General features: G+C 34.7%; 1 protein-coding gene across 1 annotated transcript; it reads right to left on the bottom strand.

Annotated features, from left to right (window-relative positions):
• Positions 1 to 22867, bottom strand: LOC128213787 (iron-sulfur cluster assembly 1 homolog, mitochondrial-like). The gene is made up of 4 exons (XM_052919842.1): positions 22728 to 22867; positions 12923 to 12976; positions 12471 to 12576; positions 1 to 7723 (listed from the first exon to the last, which is right to left on the bottom strand). The coding sequence occupies exons 1-4, from the start codon at positions 22809 to 22811 to the stop codon at positions 7575 to 7577; spliced, it is 393 nt and encodes a 130-aa protein (XP_052775802.1). The 5' UTR covers positions 22812 to 22867; the 3' UTR covers positions 1 to 7574.
• Between the last annotated feature and the right edge of the window lie 1197 nt (positions 22868 to 24064).

The raw sequence follows: 24064 nt of genomic DNA on the forward strand, positions 1-24064 counted from the left end.
TACCAATTCAGCATTTATATTTTCAAAATTAATAACAATTGTAACTGGCTGTTACAAGGAGCAAAGTGAAAATACATTATTAACAAAATAGAAGTCAGATTTATATTACAGGCCACCTTTGAACTCATGTTTAAACTTCTATAAATGCTGTACTGACACAAACACAGTGTTTTTCTATAGAATTGAAAATATTTGTTATTCAGTTACATTGGAGGTATTATTTTAATTGAATACTAGTAACAAAAACACTTTTTTAAACAACCATTTAATATTTTCTTGCATTATGATATTAAATGCCTGATAATGAATAACATGTAAATGCAAAAACAAGTTACAAAAATTCCCAGGGGTGGTCTATATAAAGTTTCTTAGTGAACAATTTAAACAACAAATATTCTAAATACCTGTTATTTTTCATCAAATGTAATCATATGAATTTATTATTTAGACTTTTCTTTGGATTTTTTTTCTTTCTTATTTTCGTATTTTTGGTGTAAAGCATTATTACTTTTCTAAAATTTGAACTGAGAAAAAATGCATGTTAACACTTAGTTGAAATTTTTCACTAAGATGCTTTAAGAATACCACCCCAGCATACATGTATCTACTTTTAAAAAAAAAAGCTTAAAGAGTGTGTTAAAGTAGACAATACAACTGCATGAACAAAATAGTATATATTGCATCGATAAAATTTTAATTATCTTAAATCATGACATGTAATATCAATTGCTTATCAAAAGTAACATGTAATGAGGACACTTGGATTGACAAAAGTGTATCTAAACTGTAGTACATCAATACAGATACACAGTCGTTTGAAACAAAAGTAGCCAACGTTAATAACCTTAAATGAACCTTGAACAGCTGAATTTGAGTCATCACTGTTACAGATTATAATGTTGAGCCAGGCAAATGAATACTAAAGCACAGGAAGTCAGGCTTTCTTAGTGCAAAGTTCTGTGTACAGTCACAGGATGTGTTTAAGTATGGATGAAAGATAAAAACTAAAAGAAAAAATAAATTAGTATGTAGTTAAGTCATCTTTAGATAATCTTTTCTTAAAGAACTTGTACTCATAACTTGATGCTTTATATTTACTGTTTTTCTAAACATCAAGCAGAATTTGTTAACAAAAACAACACTCCTAATGCACCAGTCAATTGTAACCACTGCCCCCCCAGGTCAGGGGAATAGCGCGGAGTTTGATTTAAAATCCCCTCCCTACAGGGACGAACTGATGGTAAAATCCCCGCCAAATGCCCCCGCACCCCAGGGACTCTATATAAGGCCCAATCTCCGCTAAATTTGGTGCGAAGACAAAACCACCGCAGTCACCCCGGTACTGCGGGGCCCACTGGAAAGTAAAAACACGGCCCATTTCCCCAGCTATCCCTGGTATGCCCCCGGACCTGGGGGGGCCGTGGTTATAATTGACTGGTGCATTATTAATACTGCTATTTCATACTATGCATGTAGTATGTACATTTGCATGATCACAGAACGAATTGTATATGGGCTATTTCAAAAAAAATGGCTAGTTTGAGTATTTTCTAAATAAAATGAATAATATTCAAATAATCAACATTTCTTCTGTCCCATATCTTGTATTTCTGTGTCATCTAAAAGTCTGGGAAGTTTGACTAAATTAGCTTCAGCGGAAAAAAGGTTATGCACAAAAAACATGCCAAAATTGTCAGGAGTGTAACAAAAAAACGTGACACTTTACAAAATACACTCAATTTAAAGCATTACTGTAAACAACATTGGCGTATGACAAGGTAATAACTATATTTACCAAAAAAACACATATGTTGACCTCAAGGTGATATAAAAATTTAAGCAATATTCTAATATGTATGCACGAAATATTACTGATACTGATAATGTGTGTTTGAATTTTTTCCACATTTTTTTTCCTTAAAAAAGCTCTTTTTAAAGTATAGCTCGGATGAATTATCATATAACTTACAATTTTTTTATTTAAAGTTCAGGATAATATATCATTATTACATGGGTACACTATTTTTTGTGTGTTATTACTCTTGCTGTTGTTTAGCTTTCTTAGAAAGAAGCTGACCTAAAAAAGTCAGGAGTGTAACATTTGATATAAAATGAAACACAGTGTGTTTGGGAACAGTTAAAAATGTACTAATAAGGGTGTTTCCTGGAAGTGTATGTCATGGAGTGATAATAAGAAATGATCATAAGTGAAGATAGTGATTGGTTACTGAGCATGTAGATGATACGTGCCCGTCAGGAGTGTAACATTTTTTTGCAAATTTTTGGCATATTATTATATCATCATTTTTAGAAGTATTGCAGTATATTTGTACATATGTTAAGATTTCAAATGAGAAGTGAAGGATACATTTTGTCAATATGATGTAGATAAGGCATGTTTAGACCATTAATGCCTATAAATGTTATCAAAAATGTTTGAATTTTAAGCAACTTAATTACTATGCAACTAATAGAAAAATCAGACAGTGACAGACAATCAACAAATGGTATTTTTTGGCTACAATGAGGCAAACTGATGACCCTGTTCTATAATTTAATTCATTTAAAACTATGTGACTTTAATTTTCAGCATGACTGTTGACATGTCCTTCAATGTTACACTCCTGACCAAATATTGGTTATGAGTGTGAATACTATTTTTTTTACAAAAGAAATATCATAGAAATAGCGACAAATTAATTGTAAGCCTTCCAGGTTTTAAAGGGGCACAAAGAAACAAGAAAAGTTTAAATACAAGGAAGAAAGTCACTAGAACTACATCAGAGGAAAGAATAATAAGAAATACAGAGAAACTCTTAAAAATGACAATGTTCAAAATTAGTTTTAAAAAATGAAAAAGAAATAAGAAAACACAGGAAACACGAGAAGCAAGCAAAACTCAGAAAAATAGCTGTCTTATGAAGAATCTTTTAGAAAACCCCAGAGCTTGGGCCAAAACAATAAAGCTTTTATTGATTAAGGCTCACAGACGATCAAAGTGGTTGACAAAGATGACCATGAAGTTGTGCAGGAAACCCTTGAAGTAAGCAAAGTAAGCCATCCAAAAGTATGAGAACAAAAATGTCGGAAGTAAGTTGGCATCTGCTAATAAGAAAAATAGTTAGGCCAGAAGAAAGTCATGTCTAAATAGATACATGAAGAGGAAAGATACTCAATTGAAAGTACACTGTCAAAACCATAGCATATAAAGCAGTTTGGGAAGATAAGTTGTACAGTTCTTCTCTTGAAAGCAATTCCAGAATAATGCCCAACAAAAAAGACACCTTGCATATAAATGGAAGTCATGTACCAGGTAACCTAAATGCCAATTAGTGAATTACTAAGTCCAAAACTCTAGAACAGCAGATAAATGAATCGAAAAAGGCAGCCCAGGCAAATTCACTGACCATAGAGAGCTGTCTGACATATCAGTATGATAATGTCCTTTTGACACTATACCTGGGACTGTAAGAATTGGGGTGCAGACTAATATTCATAATCTGTATGAGCCATTTCTTTCAATTTGTACCGGATCATTTTGTGGCTGATAATTTGACAGTTAATGCAGAAAGAAGTCTCTACAGTGACACAGAGGTGACATCACTTTATTGATATTGTGGCCACAACTTAGTAACTTGAGGGCACAACTTAGTAACTTCGTTGTGGCCATGACTGATTAAATCGTGGCCTCAACATAGTAATTAATAGTTGTTACTTAGTTGTGGTCACAAGTTACTAAATTGTTGCCACGGTTTAATAAGTTGGGGCCTCATATAAGGTACTAGGTTGTGGCCTCAAGTTACAAAGTTGGTGACACAATTTACTAAGTTGTGGCCACAATATATATCAAGTGTCACGTTAGTGCCACTGTTTTAGTGTAAGTCTCTTTACGTAGCAAAGGTAAAATAAATATTCAACACTAGATGTGCAATAAATTTATATTATTACCGGGTATATTATTCATCATATATAAAAGGACAGATATTTTATGTACGTGTTGTAAAATAAGACTTTCTAATGAACATGTCTTAAAAGTGGATGATCGCTCAGATATTTAGATCAGATTTATGCAGTGAGCTACCTTCAATGGGATGTACACCTGATCAAATGCAGATGATATATCATGGCCATCCCAAGAATGATATACTAAGAAAACCATCACTGCCAACACTTATGTCTCAGTTTGGGGTTAAAATTGAAAGTTGATACATAGTAACTTGAACTTGAAATATTATGTCAGGAGTCTAACAATTCGGAACAGTTGTATTCAGTTACTTACATTGAATACCATTAGTTCAATGAAATTAAAGTGTTACTGTTGTAGCACTTAACTGTTATTTCAATTGAGTTTTGCCATTTTTTTGCTAAATTTGTTTTATAATGTTTCACTGGCTATCAAATACTTTGTAATTGCATTTCCTTTGATTTATACTGAGAAATTTTAAGTGAACTCTATTTAATGGTTGTAATCTACATATGTCAGGAGTGTAACAATTTCTTAAAATATTGTTCCTGTTTTTATTTTTCTTCTGTGAAGTGAAATCATAATGCCTCCTATGATGTTTTTGTGAATGTTACTTGTTATTGGTTAAATTCTATAAACATGTATTTTTTTTAAATTTAATTGCACAATTTGAATAGAAAATAAAAAAAAATGCATTTGAATATCACATTTCATTGGTAAAAAAAGTACAAAAAATCAATTTTTTCAGAAAATTGGAGCGACTGAGTAAGTTCAACATTCTATTAATGTATGCTGACATTAGAGCTACTAAAATAATAATTGGGAGACAAGTTAACTCAGGTTATTTCAAGAAAAAATGACATTAAAGGTGTTCATGTATTTGGTGTTTTTATTCCATGCTTAGTTTATTAAAAGTTTGAAAAAAATATTAATATGAGTTGTTTTCTCCATTCTAAACCTATTTTGTACACTACAAAGATTGTTCATCAAAACTAGGCATACAGCCTTGTATTTAATTATGATTTAAATTTAGACCATTTTTCAACTTTTCTAACCATTATTTTTGAAATAGCCCATATAGATATATATCTTTCACTACAGCTTGTGTGTGGCGACTGTAAAGTGTCCCTATACTTTGTCCATAGTGTAGTTATTTATTTTCAAGTGAATATGACTCAGGTTTTTAATAAAATGGTATACAGCTGGTGGCCCATGCTAAAATGATGAGCTAACAGCTTTGCCCCTACCCTTGCTGCTAATGAATAAGACAGCCATGTTCATATGTTGCATGTTTTTGTGCATCAAAAGGGTTTCTTCAAAACTTATTGATAAATAGGTCAAGTTTAAAAGCAGTGACATTTTTATTGTCAGAGTTGAAGACATCTGATATGTTCTACATGAAGTAACCTATCATATAATATGAACAAGAGTGCTAACAATTGCAAAATACGTCCATCCCACTGTTAGGACATCTTTTACTGTATAGTCTATTCACTACTGGCTGTCCGTGGCCTAGTGATTGGTTTGGGTTCCCTCCTTGTCCAGGTGCTGCAGTATAACCTTATGGCTAGTTATTTAACTTGGTAAGAGATATTTTGAGAATAAATATTGTGACCAAGTTTGGTGGTGGTTGGTGTACATATACCATAGTCAGAGAGGGGAAACTGTCCATTCTGATTAAGATTGGGACATTATTGCTTGTTACAAACTTTGTTCAAGATATTTAGAACCTAAACATTTTGACCAATTTTGATGATTGGCATACATCTGCAAAAGTGAGAGACACTGTGCAGTCTGTAACTTTAAATCAATTCAAGGGCCATAATTGTGTTCTTTCTGGGACATTCTGACTAGTTTCCAAAATAATCCGAAATATTTTGCCCATAAACATTGTGACTAAGTCTAACAATGTTTCCGTAATTTTTTGTCAATTGGCTGACAGGGATTTGGAAGAATTTTCAAACGTGGCCAAGATGTTTTTGATAAATAAAGTGACCAAGATGATTGGTGAACATTAGCCCAAGTAAAACAGCAGCCACTGCCAATTTTATCCAAAAACAACAACAACTAGAAGTGTGTTTTTTTTGTAATAATAAATTGATGTCTACTCCCCTGCACTTAGCCTCAATATGATCAACATTTATGGCAAATTATTTCAAATCCTTCAAGAGGTTCAAGAAATAAAGAGTGGACACAAAATGTAGTCAAATGACCTTTGACCTCTAAAGTGTAACCTTGAGCCAAGCTCGTTGTAACATGCGCTCTATAGATTGTCTTAATATGGTGAACATTGGGCGAGTTACCTCAAAATCCTTTCAGCAGTTCAAGAGATATGGAGCCGACATGAAATGTAGTCATGTGACCTTGACCTTGAACTGAGCTGGTTGTAGTTTGCGCAAGACATTGTCTCAATATGGTGGACATTTGTGGCGAGTTATTTCAAAATCCTTCAAAAGGTTCAAGACATATGGAGCAGACACAAAATGTAGCCATATGACCTTTGACCTCTAAATGTGACCTTGAGTTTGAGTTGTAACATGCGCTCTATACATCATCTCAGTACCGTGAACATTTGTGGGTAGTTTTGAAATCCTTCAACCAGCTCAAGAGATATGGAGCAGACACAATTTGTGACAGAAAGACAAACACACTAACATTTCTGGTTTAAGTGGTTTTTCCTTCTTTAAAAAGGCCCCTAAAACATTTAGTTTTTTTTGGTTTTACAATAGAATAACCAATGGATACAGCCCCTACTCCCCCCCCATTTAATGTTGGCCCAGACATATAGACAATTTGAGCAAAAACAATCTCCATGGGGGAGACATAATTCAACTGCCATACCTATGTTGCAAGTTGGACTTCCAGGTAGTTATCAAATTTGTCCGAACTATTTTTCCTCACAACACCAGTATTGGATGAATGTTTGCCAATGATAGTAAGTGGGCACTGTCAATTCTTTAATTTTTTGTCATTTCACAGCCATAATGATTAGGACTTTCCAACTAGTCATGGAAATAGTCTGAAAAAGTATGACCATTAACATGTTGACCAAGTTTGGTAAATGCCTTAATAATTCAAGGGCCATAACAATGGAGTGACTGGCACTTTCCAGCTTGTTATCAAACTTAACCAAGAGTTTACCATTACAAGTGGTAACCAAATCTAGTAATGATTGGTGTTCATTTGCAAATGTAAGAAAGAGGACACCTAGCACCCATCTCCCTGACACTGCCTGCCACACATGTTCCCATAAAAATCCTGTCATATCAATAATGAGCACATAAAATTTCAATTATGAAACAATGGCTTGTGTTCCACATGTAAATAAACTTAAGTTTTCTGCAAGTGATTTAATCTTTAAACTTTAAAAAAAATGAAAATGACAAATCTTTGGGCGATGAAATTCTTCTAAACAAGTAAATTATAACACAACAAATGCAACTACAGTCAAAGTCATTGAAGCACTTGCTCTTTTCATGCAATATCTTCTTCACTGATGGTTATGGAAATCACACATTTAACTGTGGCACACTAGGGACATTTAAGTCCAAATCTCTTCCTATCACATGGACAAGTAGTAAATTACACATATCTATCCGTTTAGGTTCCATCAAACATTAAAACTTTCTCCACAACCACATGTTCCTTTTATATTTGGATTATTGAATACAAACTCAGCTGCAAGCTTATCTTCTACATAGTCCATCTCTGTGCCTAACAAAGTCAACTGTGCTTTGGCATCGATCACAATTTTTGCTCCTGAAACAGAAATGAACATTTATTCATAACTAGACTGATAATGTCAAAAGTCAAACTGTCAATCAATGATTCCCAGGTATGATCCCACGACTCAGCACTAACAAAACAAACTGTCTTCCTGGACAGACATTAAAGCTGCACTCTCACATATTAAACGTTTAACAACTTTTTTGATTTTTTGCCTTGGAAGGAGAAAATTTGGAAAAACGGTAAATCTGTGTGGGTGCTGCTTTAAACGTTGATCCCATGAGACAGTGTTATACACTGGTGCATATAAAAAACCAGAGTAGCTCTAACCAAGGTTGTGGGATGAGTATTAATAAAACAAGAGCTGTCGTAAGACAGCGCGCTTGACTACACCGCTTTGACTTAAAAGTTATACAATAATAATAATGTATGTGCCTGTCAAAATAAAAATTAAATTAAAAAGTTAACAGTGACCATAACTCTCGGAGGCCAAAATTGCAATCTCATGGAAGGTCTCTGTTAACTCTTTATATACCAAGTTTGCTCGCAATATGTCGACCCTTACTTAAGTTATTCAATACCAACCATTTTGCTATTAATAGTAGCTTAATTGACCTTGACATTGATAATTTGGGCCTCAAACGCAATCCCATGAAAGGTCTCCATAACCTCTTCCTATATACCAAGTTTGGTCACTAGATATCAAACCTAGCTAAAATTATTTGATACATAAGGTGACTTTAACGCTGCCCTCCCACTAGCATGCCTAAACAATGACACAAGTCATTCTTAGAACTTGTTTTCCCTTTGTGAATTCTGGTTAAGAATACAAAAATGTGTTGTCAAAAGAAATCAAAAGAAAATTTAATAATAAAAAAGTAAATCAAGGGCCATAATTGGTATTTAGGGTTTAGATGGAATTGTGTAACCTTATTGTAAGATGGTCGTCATTAATTGTCTTAGTTCCATAGTCAATCAGGGGCTATAATTTGTATCAAGGATAATATGGAGTTACCTAACCTCATTATGTGATGGCCCTGAACAACTGTGTGAAGTATTAAGGGAAATGAATGAAGTGTATTGGACTTATAAGAAAAAATCCCAACTTGCCCTAAAACTTTCACCTGCCCTGAAACTTTAACCTAAGTTCCATATTCAATCAGGGGCTATATTTGTATAAAGGATAATATGGAGTTGCCTAACCTCATTATGTGATGGCCCTGAACAACTGTGTGAAGTATTAAGGGAATTGAATGAAGTGTATTGGACATATAAGTGAAAATTCCAACTTGCCCTCAATCTTTAACCGGACGCTGACGCTGATACTTGGGCGAGTAGTATAGCCCTCCTCATATCTTGGAATAGTTGAGCTAAAAACTGCCTCTGTTGAAACAACTATAAAATTTGCCAGAGAATATTTTATCACCTAAAAGTGATTCAATATTCAATATAGCTGTATTTAATACCATCCAAAAAAAATAACTAAACATGATGGGGGGGGGGGGGTAATTTGATCCCTTACTCGAATAAAATACAGAAGATTCCGCCTGTAAATAGTTATATGAATTTTTCACAAGAGCACCACAAGTCTACTCTGATGCTCATTCACTTGATCAAAGCAAAAGCCAAGGGCTGAGAGTGAAGGGGTTGCTTATTTATTTGAATTACATTTAAGAAGTTTTCTTAGCTGACAAATAGCAACTTTTCACAGTGCTGATAAGGATTGCTGGGATATTGTTATAATGTGGCCAAGATCAACATTATTCTGCAAGATAGCAGTTAAATATATATACTGATTTTAAGTGATGTTATGTTAAATTGTAACATGTTTAAGAGCGACTTCTTTGTTTTTGTCTATACATTTTATATTATTTTACTCCATATCAGAACGGTAACAAGAAGGCGAAGCTTAACCTTTCAATAACTATAATGTGGACTTCATGCTTAACGTTACTAACCAACATTGTCCTAAACAACATGGTACAAAAAAGTTACCTCACCCACTACACTCTTGATTAAAATTAACCCTGGCTCTGAAGTGCTTGTATATATCAATAACCTGGGTTGAACGTGCAGCAACTGTGTATATATCAATAACCTGGGTTGTACGTACAGCAACTGTTTATATATCAATAACCTGGGTTGTACGTACAGCAACTGTTTATATATCAATAACCTGGGTTGTACGTACAGCAACTGTGTATATATCAATAACCTGGGTTGTACGTACAGCAACTGTTTATATATCAATAACCTGTGTTGTACGTACAGCAACTGTGTATATATCAATAACCTGGGTTGTACGTACAGCAACTGTGTATATATCAATAACCTGGGTTGTACGTACAGCAACTGTGTATATATCAATAACCTGGGTTGAACGTGCAGCAACTGTGTATATATCAATAACTTGTGTTGTACGTGCAGCAACTGTTTATATATCAATAACCTGTGTTGTACGTACAGCAACTGTGTATATATCAATAACCTGGGTTGTACGTACAGCAACTGTGTATATATCAATAACCTGTGTTGTACGTACAGCAACTGTGTATATATCAATAACTTGTGTTGTACGTGCAGCAACTGTGTATATATCAATAACCTGGGTTGTACGTACAGCAACTGTGTATATATCAATAACCTGGGTTGTACGTACAGCAACTGTGTATATATCAATAACCTGGGTTGTACGTACAGCAACTGTGTATATATCAATAACCTGGGTTGTACGTACAGCAACTGTGTATATATCAATAACCTGTGTTGTACGTACAGCAACTGTTTATATATCAATAACCTGGGTTGTACGTACAGCAACTGTGTATATATCAATAACCTGGGTTGTACGTACAGCAACTGTGTATATATCAATAACTTGTGTTGTACGTACAGCAACTGTGTATATATCAATAACCTGGGTTGTACGTACAGCAACTGTGTATATATCAATAACCTGTGTTGTACGTACAGCAACTGTGTATATATCAATAACCTGGGTTGTACGTACAGCAACTGTGTATATATCAATAACCTGGGTTGTACGTACAGCAACTGTGTATATATCAATAACCTGGGTTGTACGTACAGCAACTGTTTATATATCAATAACCTGTGTTGTACGTACAGCAACTGTGTATATATCAATAACCTGGGTTGTACGTACAGCAACTGTGTATATATCAATAACCTGGGTTGTACGTACAGCAACTGTGTATATATCAATAACTTGTGTTGTACGTGCAGCAACTGTGTATATATCAATAACCTGGGTTGTACGTACAGCAACTGTTTATATATCAATAACCTGTGTTGTACGTACAGCAACTGTGTATATATCAATAACCTGGGTTGTACGTACAGCAACTGTGTATATATCAATAACTTGTGTTGTACGTGCAGCAACTGTGTATATATCAATAACCTGGGTTGTACGTACAGCAACTGTGTATATATCAATAACCTGGGTTGTACGTACAGCAACTGTGTATATATCAATAACCTGTGTTGTACGTACAGCAACTGTGTATATATCAATAACTTGTGTTGTACGTGCAGCAACTGTGTATATATCAATAACCTGGGTTGTACGTACAGCAACTGTGTATATATCAATAACCTGGGTTGTACGTACAGCAACTGTGTATATATCAATAACTTGTGTTGTGAGTGCAGTTATTTATACTAAACGGATAATGCATTTCGGTATCGATCTATTGAAGAGTCCCTTTAAAGCGGCTGTACTTATATTATTCCAACTGCTTAGTGTAAGCCTTCGTAGCACAGTGGATACAACACTGGACTGCAATTTTGGCGACACCGGTTTGAACCCGGTGTCTGACTCAATTTTTTTTTGCATGTTGGTATGTTTTTTAACAATTATGATATCAAAGGGTAAAACATTTTATTAATTAATTGTCCTGAGATTTGTTACAGAAAAAAACTTTTTTTGGTGCCAATCTGGTGTACAGTCCCTTCAATGTTACTTTAAATATTTTCATGTTCACCCCTTATCGTGTTTTCCATGAATATGTATACCAAGTTAGTTCCATGTAACATCTTTAATAATTTCAAGCTATTGTCATAAGTATACAAGTTTTCTTGGTGTTAAAAGAAAACAGACAAACTAACATTTAGTTACATTTTCGCAACATAAATCCAACCTAACAATGAGACTTATTTTTCTCCCACCGCAGATAAGTAGATCCAATAATTTAACCATGCTAGATATTCTTATCTTGCCCATGGGCGAAGATAAAATGCCTGTATGGAACTCCTTTTAATGGTCACCACATTGTAATTACCTCCCTTGTTGAAGACTGTCCTCTGTAGCATCATGGAAACCTTGTCTTGTGACAATATTTAGAACGCTAGTTAATTATTTCTCGCTTCGAATGTCACCATAAAACAGTTTTCACACACAATTCAAGAAATAATACTTCACTCCCCTTAGGACTATTTAAAGACCAATTTGACTATTAATATAATTGGAATCACTACGCGCATATCCATGACAACCACGAATTATCGCATATCCATACGCAATTATTTTCACTAAGCACAAAAGAGTTCCAGCAAAAAACACATGTTTACTTAATTATTTTTAACTGAGGTGGGAGAAAAAAGCATCTACCATAGCCACTTGTGTAAGATAGGTTCATCCCGACCCTCGCGCAGGGTGTTTTGCAGAAACTTGGTAAACCTACGCTCGGGTCGGAATGAACCTATCTTACACTCTCAGCCATGGAAGATACTTATAATCTTTCTGGCAATTACCCACCTTCTTGTTCGACTACTTCATCAAACTTTCCTGTCTTATCGCAGTAATCAAGGGTATAGGTAAGGCCATTACACCCCCGTGTCTTTACTCCAATCTTCAGACACATCTGCAAATATAACATAGGGACTCATACATGTAACTGCAAAGTATGATTAATTATGCAGGCAATAACAAGATATGTTAACCTCCTCTCTCTCCCAGGTCAATAGAATTAATAATACCTAATCATGTGTGTAAACTACCAATACAATAGTTTAAACATTAAAAGCAATGTTTTCAACAGCAAATAGTGGGTTGGGACGTGGTTCTTGCGCAGGACACGTCACCTTTGTTTACCTTAACTCCGTGCTAGGTTATTCTAAACAAACCTTTGCTTCAAATCATCGTCTAAAACTGAGTGAAAGTTTAATATATGTGTATGACCATGAAACTTGTATTAGTTAAGTTCTCACCGTTTCAGGCTTCTGATGCATTAACTCCTTGACTTTTGCTACAGCAGACTGCGTCTGAAAATATATTATAGTTTGAAATTAAACAGAGAGCAAAAAGGACATGATACATTCATTCACCCTTAGTAGTTAAATAACAGAAAATATTTCAGATCCCAAAACTTTCAAATATGGCTATTTATAAGGAACACATGACATTTAAAACTTTGCACAGATATTACTTTTTGTAAGACTTTTTTCTACAGCCACCTCTTAAGCTTTTATCAGAAACCTACCTCTTAAGCTTTTATCAGAAACCTATCAATATTTCTATGATCATTTCTCAAGTACAGTTAGTACACCTCGGGCCCAATCTCATTAAAATCAGATCCCCAATAAACGCTTCACGACGTTACGCTATGTGGATCTGAGGACTTCGCGTAAGGGGTCACCTCAGATTGACCTCTCCACTAGCCAATGAAATTGCTCGTTACGTCGAAGGCAGACACGAAGCTGACGTTTTCTCCAAACGTCATGGCCGAATTAAGCTGTGAGTATATGGCAATTTTACAAAAAATAGCAAATTCGTATGCTCAGAATGGTGTCGTTTTGATGAAACTTTCAGGGTTTCTTCCGAAACTACTTTTCTCTCTGTATACCAAATGCCATTAAAAGGACACCATTTTAAGATGCTGTAATAGCCGTTTATTTACGAGGTAAACACCAGCATCCGTCAATTGTAGATGTAAACCGATTGCTACTGGATTAAGTTTATAATAAATATTCCTTTCCATCCGTTTTTTTCTTTTAACTGTTTTTTTTTAAGTGTCATTGATTACTGAAGTATTCCCGTAATTAACACTACCAAAAAACAAAATGGCGTCTTAGAAAATTGAACTTGTTTGTTAGTAAAACAATTCCAATATGATCATAATATTACGAACTATTGACCTATTATAAACGATGCGGATACATAAGCGTGAGTAAAATATTAAATATGAATATTTTAATACCATAATATTACAGGTTATTCTGATGTCCATGAAAAGTTATGAACTTGCTGTATGTCCAGTTGACTGACACTTTCAATTTCACCAAAAATATTACATTATTTATTCATTTCGTATGTACAAATGTTATGACTCTGCTGCAGCATTAGATACTCTGTAAAGCCTGCTTGGAAAGAATTATTGGAATGAACAGTTTGATAAAAACACCGGATTATGAAACGTAAATACAAAATCGTATTGTGTGTGGGTAAGAACCAGCCGCCCGGTTAGCTCAGTTGTGTAGAGCGTCGTGCTAGTGTTCCGGCGGTCGTGGGTTCGAGCCTCACCCCGGCTTACTTAACCTCGCAGGTTACTTTAATATTGTAAATTATTGTAGATCCTCATAGTTGATGTGTGAACCAGGCCCTGGCGGAGACCAAGTGTTTATTTCGCCAATATATTGTAATAATAATGTAAATGATAATAATTTATGACAGTCATAGATGAATACTATTTAATAAATGAGCTGAATTTAATTAATAACCATGTAATTTTATTCTTTTTACAGTTTAAATATGAGTCTTTTAGTTCTCTTCCCCAACCGGATATCCTACAATACAGATATCATAAAGGATTTGAAACCAGATGACCCCCATCCAGGATACAAGCAGAGTTTATTGGTATGTACTAGCAGTTGTAGATCAATTTAACTTCCTTAGACTGAAGCTTGTACACTGTCATTTCATAGACTTTGAAATAAATATGATCTGAGCTATCTTCCCTGGTTGAGTTAACATTTGATTATTTTTATAATGTTTATATTAGTTGTTGTTGTGATCACATGCCTACAACGTGATCACAGAATGAGAGGGCGCTGCAAGCAGTGCCCTGATTGGCTGGCTAGAGAAAAACTGTGGGTTACAACATACAGAACCATACAGAACAGACATATATCTTAGCAGTTACTGTATCAGGTATCATGGATGGTAAGTGCTGCTTAACCTGTGTGTAACTGTTCATTGTATTTGTACTTTAATAAATGCAATACAGTACTCTCCAAGTGTATTTACTCTTGTCCCATGGATGAATGTTGCTGATGTACTTGTCCACAATAATACATTCTTAAAAAATAGACCTACACTAATATTAAAACAAGTAATTATAATTTCACTGCTTATTTAAAGAATACATTTTCAGGGGCGTAGCTTCCTATAGGCCGTGTAGGCCGCGGCCTACACATTTTTCAGAAAAACCAAAAAAATAAAAATGCCTTATCTGCAATAAAAACTGAGGGCATAGGAGGGTGAGGGGCTAAACTATGAAATTTCAACAAAAGCGCTTTAATTTATAGGAAACCGGGTATTTCAAATATAGGAAACCGGGTATTTCAAATATCCGATTTTTAGGATAAAATACATTTTCACGCGACTTTAATGTTCCGTATATAATTTATCGAAAATTGCATACCAGTAGTCTGCATGGTTACGCTGTACATTAAACATTTTCAATCAGCTTGGTAAAGTTAGCGGGCGCTTTATTTGATATTGTAAACGGTCTGGCGCCAATATTGCCGAACATAGTCCTACGTATCCTGATTTCGATAGTCCCACTTTGACTTCAATAGATGAAGATACCAAACAACAACTGCTAGAAGGAACTTGACAATCATGCCTCCAGTACCAGTTTCCACCCAAGTGTCCAAACTATGATGGATACAGTTCAGGACATTGGATTCTGGTTCAATTATTCAGCAAATCGTCTAGCAGCGTTCCAGGACGAGCTTTCTAGACAAGTCGCAACGAAAGAAGAAATGAACCGGCGCACTAAGCTTCGCTCGTTATGTGAGACACAATGGTTCAGTCGTGCAGACGCACTCGAAACATTCCAAAATGTGTTCCCCGAAGTGGTCCACGCACTTGAAACTATTAATAAAGATGGAGACGAGAAGGCCGGCCAGTATTCGTCCGCTGTACTGCGCTTTGAAATCATAATCTCACTTGTAGTGGCGCAACACATAGTGGGTACTACCGTGAGCCTGACAAATCTTCAGAAGGAAGGCAGTGTTACAGGCAGTTGAAGAAACAAACGTCATTGTCAAATTGTGCAATGACTGGAGGGCTGATCCTCATGTGTAGAATGGACTGTACATGAAAGCAACAGATAAAAGCTGAGGCTTCGACATTCAACCATCAATGCCAAGAAGAGTTGGTCGACAGCAAAACATAGCAAATCCTTATGTGCAAACACCATCTGACTACTTCAGAATAACCTTGTACAATGTCTTTAAAGACAGATACAGTGCACATCATGTATTGCCTTCAAAACTGGAAATTCTGCAAGACGACATGCTGCCATCAATTTATGCTGCTAAGGCCCTTGATCGCCACGAAACATTTGACACATTTAAAACAGAATGGAATGTGAGATGGAGCATCGCAGCCGCAAGTTTATCAAGACTACAAGAGACCATGAAGCAGACCAACAAAGACCTGTATCCTAACATATTTACAATATTCGAGGTTCTTCTTACTATGCCACCTACATAAGCCTCTTGTGAAATATCTTTAGTGGAATGAAACGAATAAACAACTTCCTGCGAACGACAATGAAAAGTGACAGGTTGTCATCCTTGGCCCTAATCCACAGCCACAAAAGCATGATCATAGAAAATGCCGGAAGCTAGAGTTTTTTTTAATGATCCCGGAAAGTCAACTGTGCTGTAGAAAGCGACTTAATATATATATATATGGCATTGCTTGTGCAAATACACATATGATTAACTTAGATTTTGGCAACAAAATGGATTAATATTGAGTGAAATTTAATTGATAAAATGTTCAATGTTTCACTTCCATGACCTGTCTTCTTTAGCTGAAATACGTTCAAAATTATTTTAAGGTAAAACATAATGATATTGTTGCTCTCTTTAATGTTTTTACAAAACGAAATATACGCCAAAATGCACCTACAATCACCTAGCTAAGCAAAATTTAAACGTGGCCTACACATATATTTTCGTCAAGCTACGCCCCTGATTTTTTATGTACATGTTCTTGTGTGCAGAATAAGTTACTAACTAATGTTACATTGACATGAAGTGAAATGAATGTGTGTGTTTTTTGACAACTTATTGCTTTTAGTTGAACAGTTCAGGAAGTCCAGCAGTCTGAAAGTCTGAGAATAAGGTGTTCCTGTATTTACCATATCCATATGGTAATCCTTAGACACAAACAGAACAGGTGAATACATATTCAATTAAAATTTTCATCAAACTTTTTTTTATTTTATTTAAGGAATAGAAAATAGGTAGATATAATACTACTTGAAGTTAATGATTAAAGCATCTTTGGATTCCATGTGTTTGCAATATTTGTGTAAAGATAAAAAAGCTTTTTTGTAAAAATTTGAATGATATTACATTTCAAGTCTGGAAATATACTTGTTAAGTATTATTCTTTCACTCTGTCAAAGAGGGAAATCAGTGAAGAAATTTAAAGTAAATCATATTAGATGACTTAACATTTTTTATTACTTAGAATCCAAAACACAACATTGTTGTAGCTAAGCATTTATCAAGAATTTATTTATTCAACTATTCTTTCAATTCATTATTAAGGTACACTTTGGAAGTGCAGAACAACTGGGACTCTGGCTGCCTCATAACAGCAACCTTTATGTAAACCAATATGTTAAGAAAAAAGAAAACAGGAGTCAAAATATTTGAAGTTCACATTAAACATGATAAGCTATGCTGAATTTGATCATTTATACAGATCAGTGACATTCACTTCATTAGCTATATATACAGTTTGTCACCAATCATCAACTATTTTATTTGTTAATTGTTGTATTAAATGTGTCTCTTTATGTTATGTTTATGTTATGGTTTAAGTTTATTAGTTTGAATTTACCAAAATAAAATGTCTTAATGTGACAGACACACCATTTAGCAGCTTAGTGTTTGAGATGATATTTTGTCAACTGACCCAGCTTCTGTTCAAACCTACTGATTCACTTCATTAAATCAATAACTACTGAATGCTGATTTACGTTAATAAATGTATACTAGATTTGAAAAGTACTGCCATCCCAATGGACAAAATATAGTTTTGAACACTAAGGCTACATATATCGGGTATCTATTTTATTTAATAAACTGCTTCCAGAATACAATGATCTCATTTATTTTTCCTGTATATTTGAAGTATAATTAATCAAATCACCGAGTTAGATACAGACGTTTGAGAATAATCAAGTCACTTCATCCTCCCTCTATTTTGGCTGAAAGAGAAGCTATGTTTTCTTTACAGATTGTTCCATTACATGTATAAACTATATAAGAAATCGAAATATGATAGAAATTTCTCTGAAGTGAAATATAATGCCTCAATTAATTTAGTACAAAAAGTTTAGGTGGTGAAAGCATCTAAACACCCAACTGTTGACTGCTTTTAACCAGTTTATCAGATGTGTACAAAAGAAGGTTGTTGTTTTTTGTAACAAAAGAAGGTTGTTTTTTTTGTAACAAAAGAAGGTTGTTTTTTTTGTAAAAAGCTTTTCCGACTGCTATGTGCGCTCAGTATTTTATCAATATCGCGAGAATACTCCACTCGAATGATGTGATTACTGAATTATAGTGAATGTGATGATGAAGTAGATTTTAAAATCTTCCATTTTATCAGCCGAAACACTTCCCAAATATCAAACCCTGATGTCGGGTTGGCAAAGGCGAAACCAATTATGTCCAATGTAATTATTATATTTAGAATGATAATCATAAACAATAACTCCCTAATTCACATTTCTAAGTATAACTTAAATGAAATACCCCACAAAATATTCATATTATTCACCTGATTCAGTCTTTACTCTTAAATCAAAATATTTTTGGGCATTCTCTGAAAAATAGAAGAATTTTTTACTCCAATGCAGAGGGTCCCAGCCTCCTGGGTTTTTCATATTATCTTAAAACCTGTTTGATGATACATCCTTCTCCTAACAAAAGATAATATAAAAAAAAATCTTATTATTTATTAAATGAACCTCACTCTTCTAAGTTCCAAAATATTGCAGCTGCAATGCAGTAAAAATAGTTTATACCACAGGGGTTTCCCTCGTAAAAATAACGAAAAAACCCGACTGAGCTTTACACAATTAATTACAAGTCAAGTTAAAACTTACCTGGCTTACAGTAACATTTACTGTGCAACATGATTAGCATAGATGATAGTATACACATGCTATACTTAGGTGTTTACATATAACATTACCAATGTATCAATATGAACACTTGTAAGCATAGATATGTGCAAATAATGACTAACTTTCAGCATTTAACTGGTCAATCACCGTGATTAACATCTGAGAACGAAGTTCAGGTCCAGGAATCTAGACAATGATGTTGCTCGTGCTAGCAAATTTGTATTACATTGTCAAATTCAAAACATCACATCAGGTTTGTAGTGATGTATCATCTATGGGTCTAATTAATAATGTTATTTATCCATTTACACGATATGCTCTCGTTTAAAAGCATTATATAACTTTCTTTAATCCAGTTAAGTTTATATTGTCGTTTTCTGATTCAATTGAACTGTCATCCTTCACCTTGTTATTTATTTCACGCTTCGTTAATTTATCAAAGGCTAACAGTCACTTATTTTCGGAAAGAAATTGTTAAAGCGGGCAGGGAGATCCCAGGTCAGCATCTTCACCAACGACGCCATTTAAAGTTTCAACCAAACCTGCTACGTTACGAACGTTATCATTCGACATGATTTCGTGCACATGCTTATCAATATGTACAGTACACTCCACGCGGAACTACCACTTTCCGTTTTCCTCGGCGGATTTTGGTCATCGCGGACACGACATCCAATTGATCATAATCCTCTTTCCTCGGCGTTTTTACTCGTTCACCCACCGAGGCTGATCAGTGGACCGTATAATTACAATCGCCGCGTTACTCGGAGGTAAAAACACCGCGAAACTCGGAGGAAAGCCGATAAGAATCTCCCACTATATCTAATTTTGTTTAATTTATTTGATATTTTTTGCTACACCAGTAATTATTTATAAAAATAATTTATTTCGCGTACCTAATTTTAGGACATCCAAAGGACATCAATCATAACTTTCACACTTACCAAGTTTAACAGACTAAGATTATCTACCTAACCGTATACGCAACTGTTGACAAGTTAATTAGTAAATAACCATCCTAAACGATGTATTGCATGTAGAAAGAGGAAGTGTGAAATATTTATTGGAGAATTAAATAAACAGCAAGGGCAATCATGGGATTAAGAAAACAAAGACATGACATTTTTGTAAAACGATCTGCCAATAAAGTTTAACGTGTACCACACTTGTAGACTGTAAGAAGCAATTATGTACAGTTATACTTATTGAATCATCAATAAAAGTCAACACATTCAATGATTTATAGGTAACTAATTAATGTGATGAAATAAAGTTGGAAATGCAATACTTAAGTTACATTCGAAAACACCACTCAGACACATTAATCCTGCATAACAATATACATGCTCTCCATGAGATCCTCGTGGGTAAAACTGTGAGTTATGTGACGTCACACAGTGAGACTGTTTGATCTGAAGCCGATAGAATGTGTTATTCATTTCAATGCATGTATACAATGGTGTTTAATGGGAATTTAATTAACTTGATGAAGGATTTACACTTATATGCGTAATGAATAAGTTTAGAACCATTGATAACTACGGATAAATTAATAAGTGGTAAAATGCAAATTAAGAAAGAATGACCGAAAAATATTCACACTTACAAAGTTCTCAACACCTTCATAATACTCCAATCTAATTAAGTTCTCAACACCTTAATATAGTAAGAGAAAGATGACAATAACAAACACAAATACACGCTATGGTATATCTTTTAATTACATAATGTGAAAAACAACATTTGTTTGACGATGCTGATGAAAATTGATATGGAAATTTACAATAACTGTTTTTAAAAAGAAACTGACGGTACTTTGAAAAAAATAATTATTTAATAACAGAGCAATGTACTGTAGTAGCTATGCACAAAACGCCGAGTTCCGCGATTAGGTCAATAAATCGATACGATCACCGGCGCTACCGGCAATAAAACCCTCCATAGAAAACGATTAACTCGGTGCAACTCGGCGAAATTTAGCGAGGAAAAAGGTTGCGTACTCGGCGGAAATCCGCGATAAATTAAAAACGCCTCCGAGTCACCGAGGAAAGTGGTAGTTCCGCGTGGAGTGTACTGTAATTTATAAAGGTAAACTTTAGGTGACCTCTAACGTCATGTTCTCAGATCGTACATAACGTAATGAAATGAAGTTAACGTCACGATATGATTTTAATGAGATTGCCTCAGGCCATGTATATGACCAGTATAAAGTCTAAAATTAGAATCAAAAAAGAAAATTATTATTTTTTTGTACGCCTTAGATGGTAGAGCATTGCCTGTAAATTGCTTTATATTAACACTTGAATGTTTCACACAGAGTTTGTCAAAAGAATAAAAGAGTTAAAAAAAGAGCTGCCTTTTCAGAGTCAGCTTGTGATCTTTCGTAAACATGGGCCCAGATTGTAGCAATAGAAGTGAGTTTTTATAGGAAGGGGCCCAAATACAATTCAAAATGTTTACATGTTTTAATTGTACTACAAATCAATTGACCAATACACTGTATGAGATCAAGGTAGGATTGCTACACATCTTAATGTGCCAAACATCTGTGGCTTGTCATAACAAAATCCCTCTGTGCATTACATGTGACAGCCTGGACATGACAACCTATTTTGCCTTGGAAGGAGCAAACCTCTTTTGTGCACATGTGCAACATTCGATAATGATAAACCACTAAGTTTGACCTTGACATTCAGTGTAGGGGATTGGGTCTAACATGTGACATGCCGCCTTTGTATACCTAAAATATGTTTTTCAAGTTATTTAAAATCACACCATTAAGCATAACAAAGTAACAGCCCGCACAAAAAACAACAGACAGACAGATGGCCATAAGCAAACCCATAAAAATATTGCTGCCAAGGATGTGTGTGGTTGCTATGGAGGTCAAAGGTTGCTTTGCTATGGAGGTCAAAGGTTGCTAAGACAATTGATGGATGCTATGGGAACGTGCTGTTCCAAATATAAGTCTTCATAAAACTAACCCTCACTCCCTTGTCAGCTTTGTCTTTTATAAAAACTAACATCACTTGAGGGAAATTGGTATGTCACCCAAGAAACATTTCTGTGGAATAATTTGAAATCAGGCCAGCAGTTTCTGCAGTGAATATTTAGCCATATTGTGTCTACAAGCCCTTTCCCCTGGTGGTCTATAGGCATAGACAGACCTTTTGGTGCAATATGGCACGGCTGGGTTAATTATATTTTATTAATACATAATTTTATTGATATTACATCTCATTTTTTAACAAGGATGTGATTTGAACATATTATTGCGAATTTCTGGATATATATATATATATATATATATATGAATTGACTAACACAATGGTTATGAAATGACCACAATTGAGCAGTTAAAAAATGGGAAGGTTACGAAATAACCAGATCCCGTTCAAATCATCAAATATCACTGATATTATCAGGAGATTTAAATAGTGATGGTGAATGTTGACTTTTAAACAAATGACAAGGAATTTCATGTATCTGTATGAGCATATTGCTGAAGTTTGTAAACAATGTGTACACTAGTTATTACGTAAGCCGTCTATTCAAAAGAAAATGACAGACGTCACGTAACTGCGTAACTTCTTTAGAAAATTCCTAGAGGTCAGGTGCTATTAAAACTAAATTATTACCAAAACTAAAGGAGCTTTTGTCGGGATCATCGTTCGTTTTCTTGCTACAGCTCTAACAGTAGCACCAACGAGCTTTGATGCCATATTTCAAGCGCTGTCACACAAAAACAAGTTTTGTTTTTCTTCTCGGTCAAGGTCGTTGAAATTGGCGAGCTTGATTGGAAAATAAACCGGATTTTTCGATTGGTAGGGTAATCGATTAGGATCACAATGTAATTAGTACCAGCACAGTGACCTCCCCCTTAAACAGATCGGCCGGAAAGTTTGACTGAACTTGTACGGTGGTTTGGTTTAAACACAATTTATTTCCGAAAAACATACATAGTATACAAATCATACAATAAGCACATGTATGTAGCCGAACAGACCAAACAGTTTCAACAAACACATTTTATTAAACTTGACAGCAAAAGATGCGCGGTTGCAAGATGTTTTCCAAACTATAGAAACTCAACTCTCTAATCTCTGTCTCAATTCATGTGTTCATGCTTTATGAGAAATTATAAAAAAAATCATATAGGAAGTCTATGATCCATATGATCAATTCATATATTCAAAAAAAATGCATTCATTCCATAAAGTCCATATTCGTTATTTTAAAATTGGCCTGAAAGACAATACACATCATGTAAAATCTCTATGACGTTTCCCGGCCACAATATATATTAAGCAATAATTCAACCAAAGCTAGCTAGCATTATTTGGTCGTGGCTTATGCGATTGTGTTATAGCCTTTTGAAGTTTAGGCTTAGTTGGAAATGCATTACGGACACTAATGTCTTCATATCGTGACTTAAAATGTATAGTGAAAATGAACGGTAACACCTCAAAGAACATTACTATACGGAAATCAGTCACGTTTTATTATTTACTATACGTGGACTAACTACTAACAGGTCTAGAAGACAGTAACAATGGCTGCACCGTACAGTCAACAAAGGCCGACGACCCTTCATACGCAGATGACATAGCTCTGATAGCGTTGTCACCCTTCAACAACCCTTCGGCAACTCACCTGGGTGCAAGCAAACTTTCAACATGAAATGTAAACCTACAAAAGAAACGAGATGTCAGAAAGCTAAACATGCATTTTACGCAGTGACCGCTCAAGGTGTCCATCCATATGGTATACATCCACTAGTGTGTGTTGACCTGTATATCAAAATCATTATCCAATTGTTCTACATTGTAGCGAATTGTGGAATAATATTACAGCTAGTGCCTTCGCAACAATCAATCGAATTCAACACTTCATTGTAAAAAAATCTCAGGGATTTCACTTTACAACCTGGTCTGATATGTGTGAGTCCATGCTGGGACTTAAAGGCCTAATTTAA

The sequence above is a fragment of the Mya arenaria genome, chromosome 13, assembly GCF_026914265.1.
Source record: "Mya arenaria isolate MELC-2E11 chromosome 13, ASM2691426v1".
NCBI classification, from domain to species: domain Eukaryota; kingdom Metazoa; phylum Mollusca; class Bivalvia; order Myida; family Myidae; genus Mya; species Mya arenaria.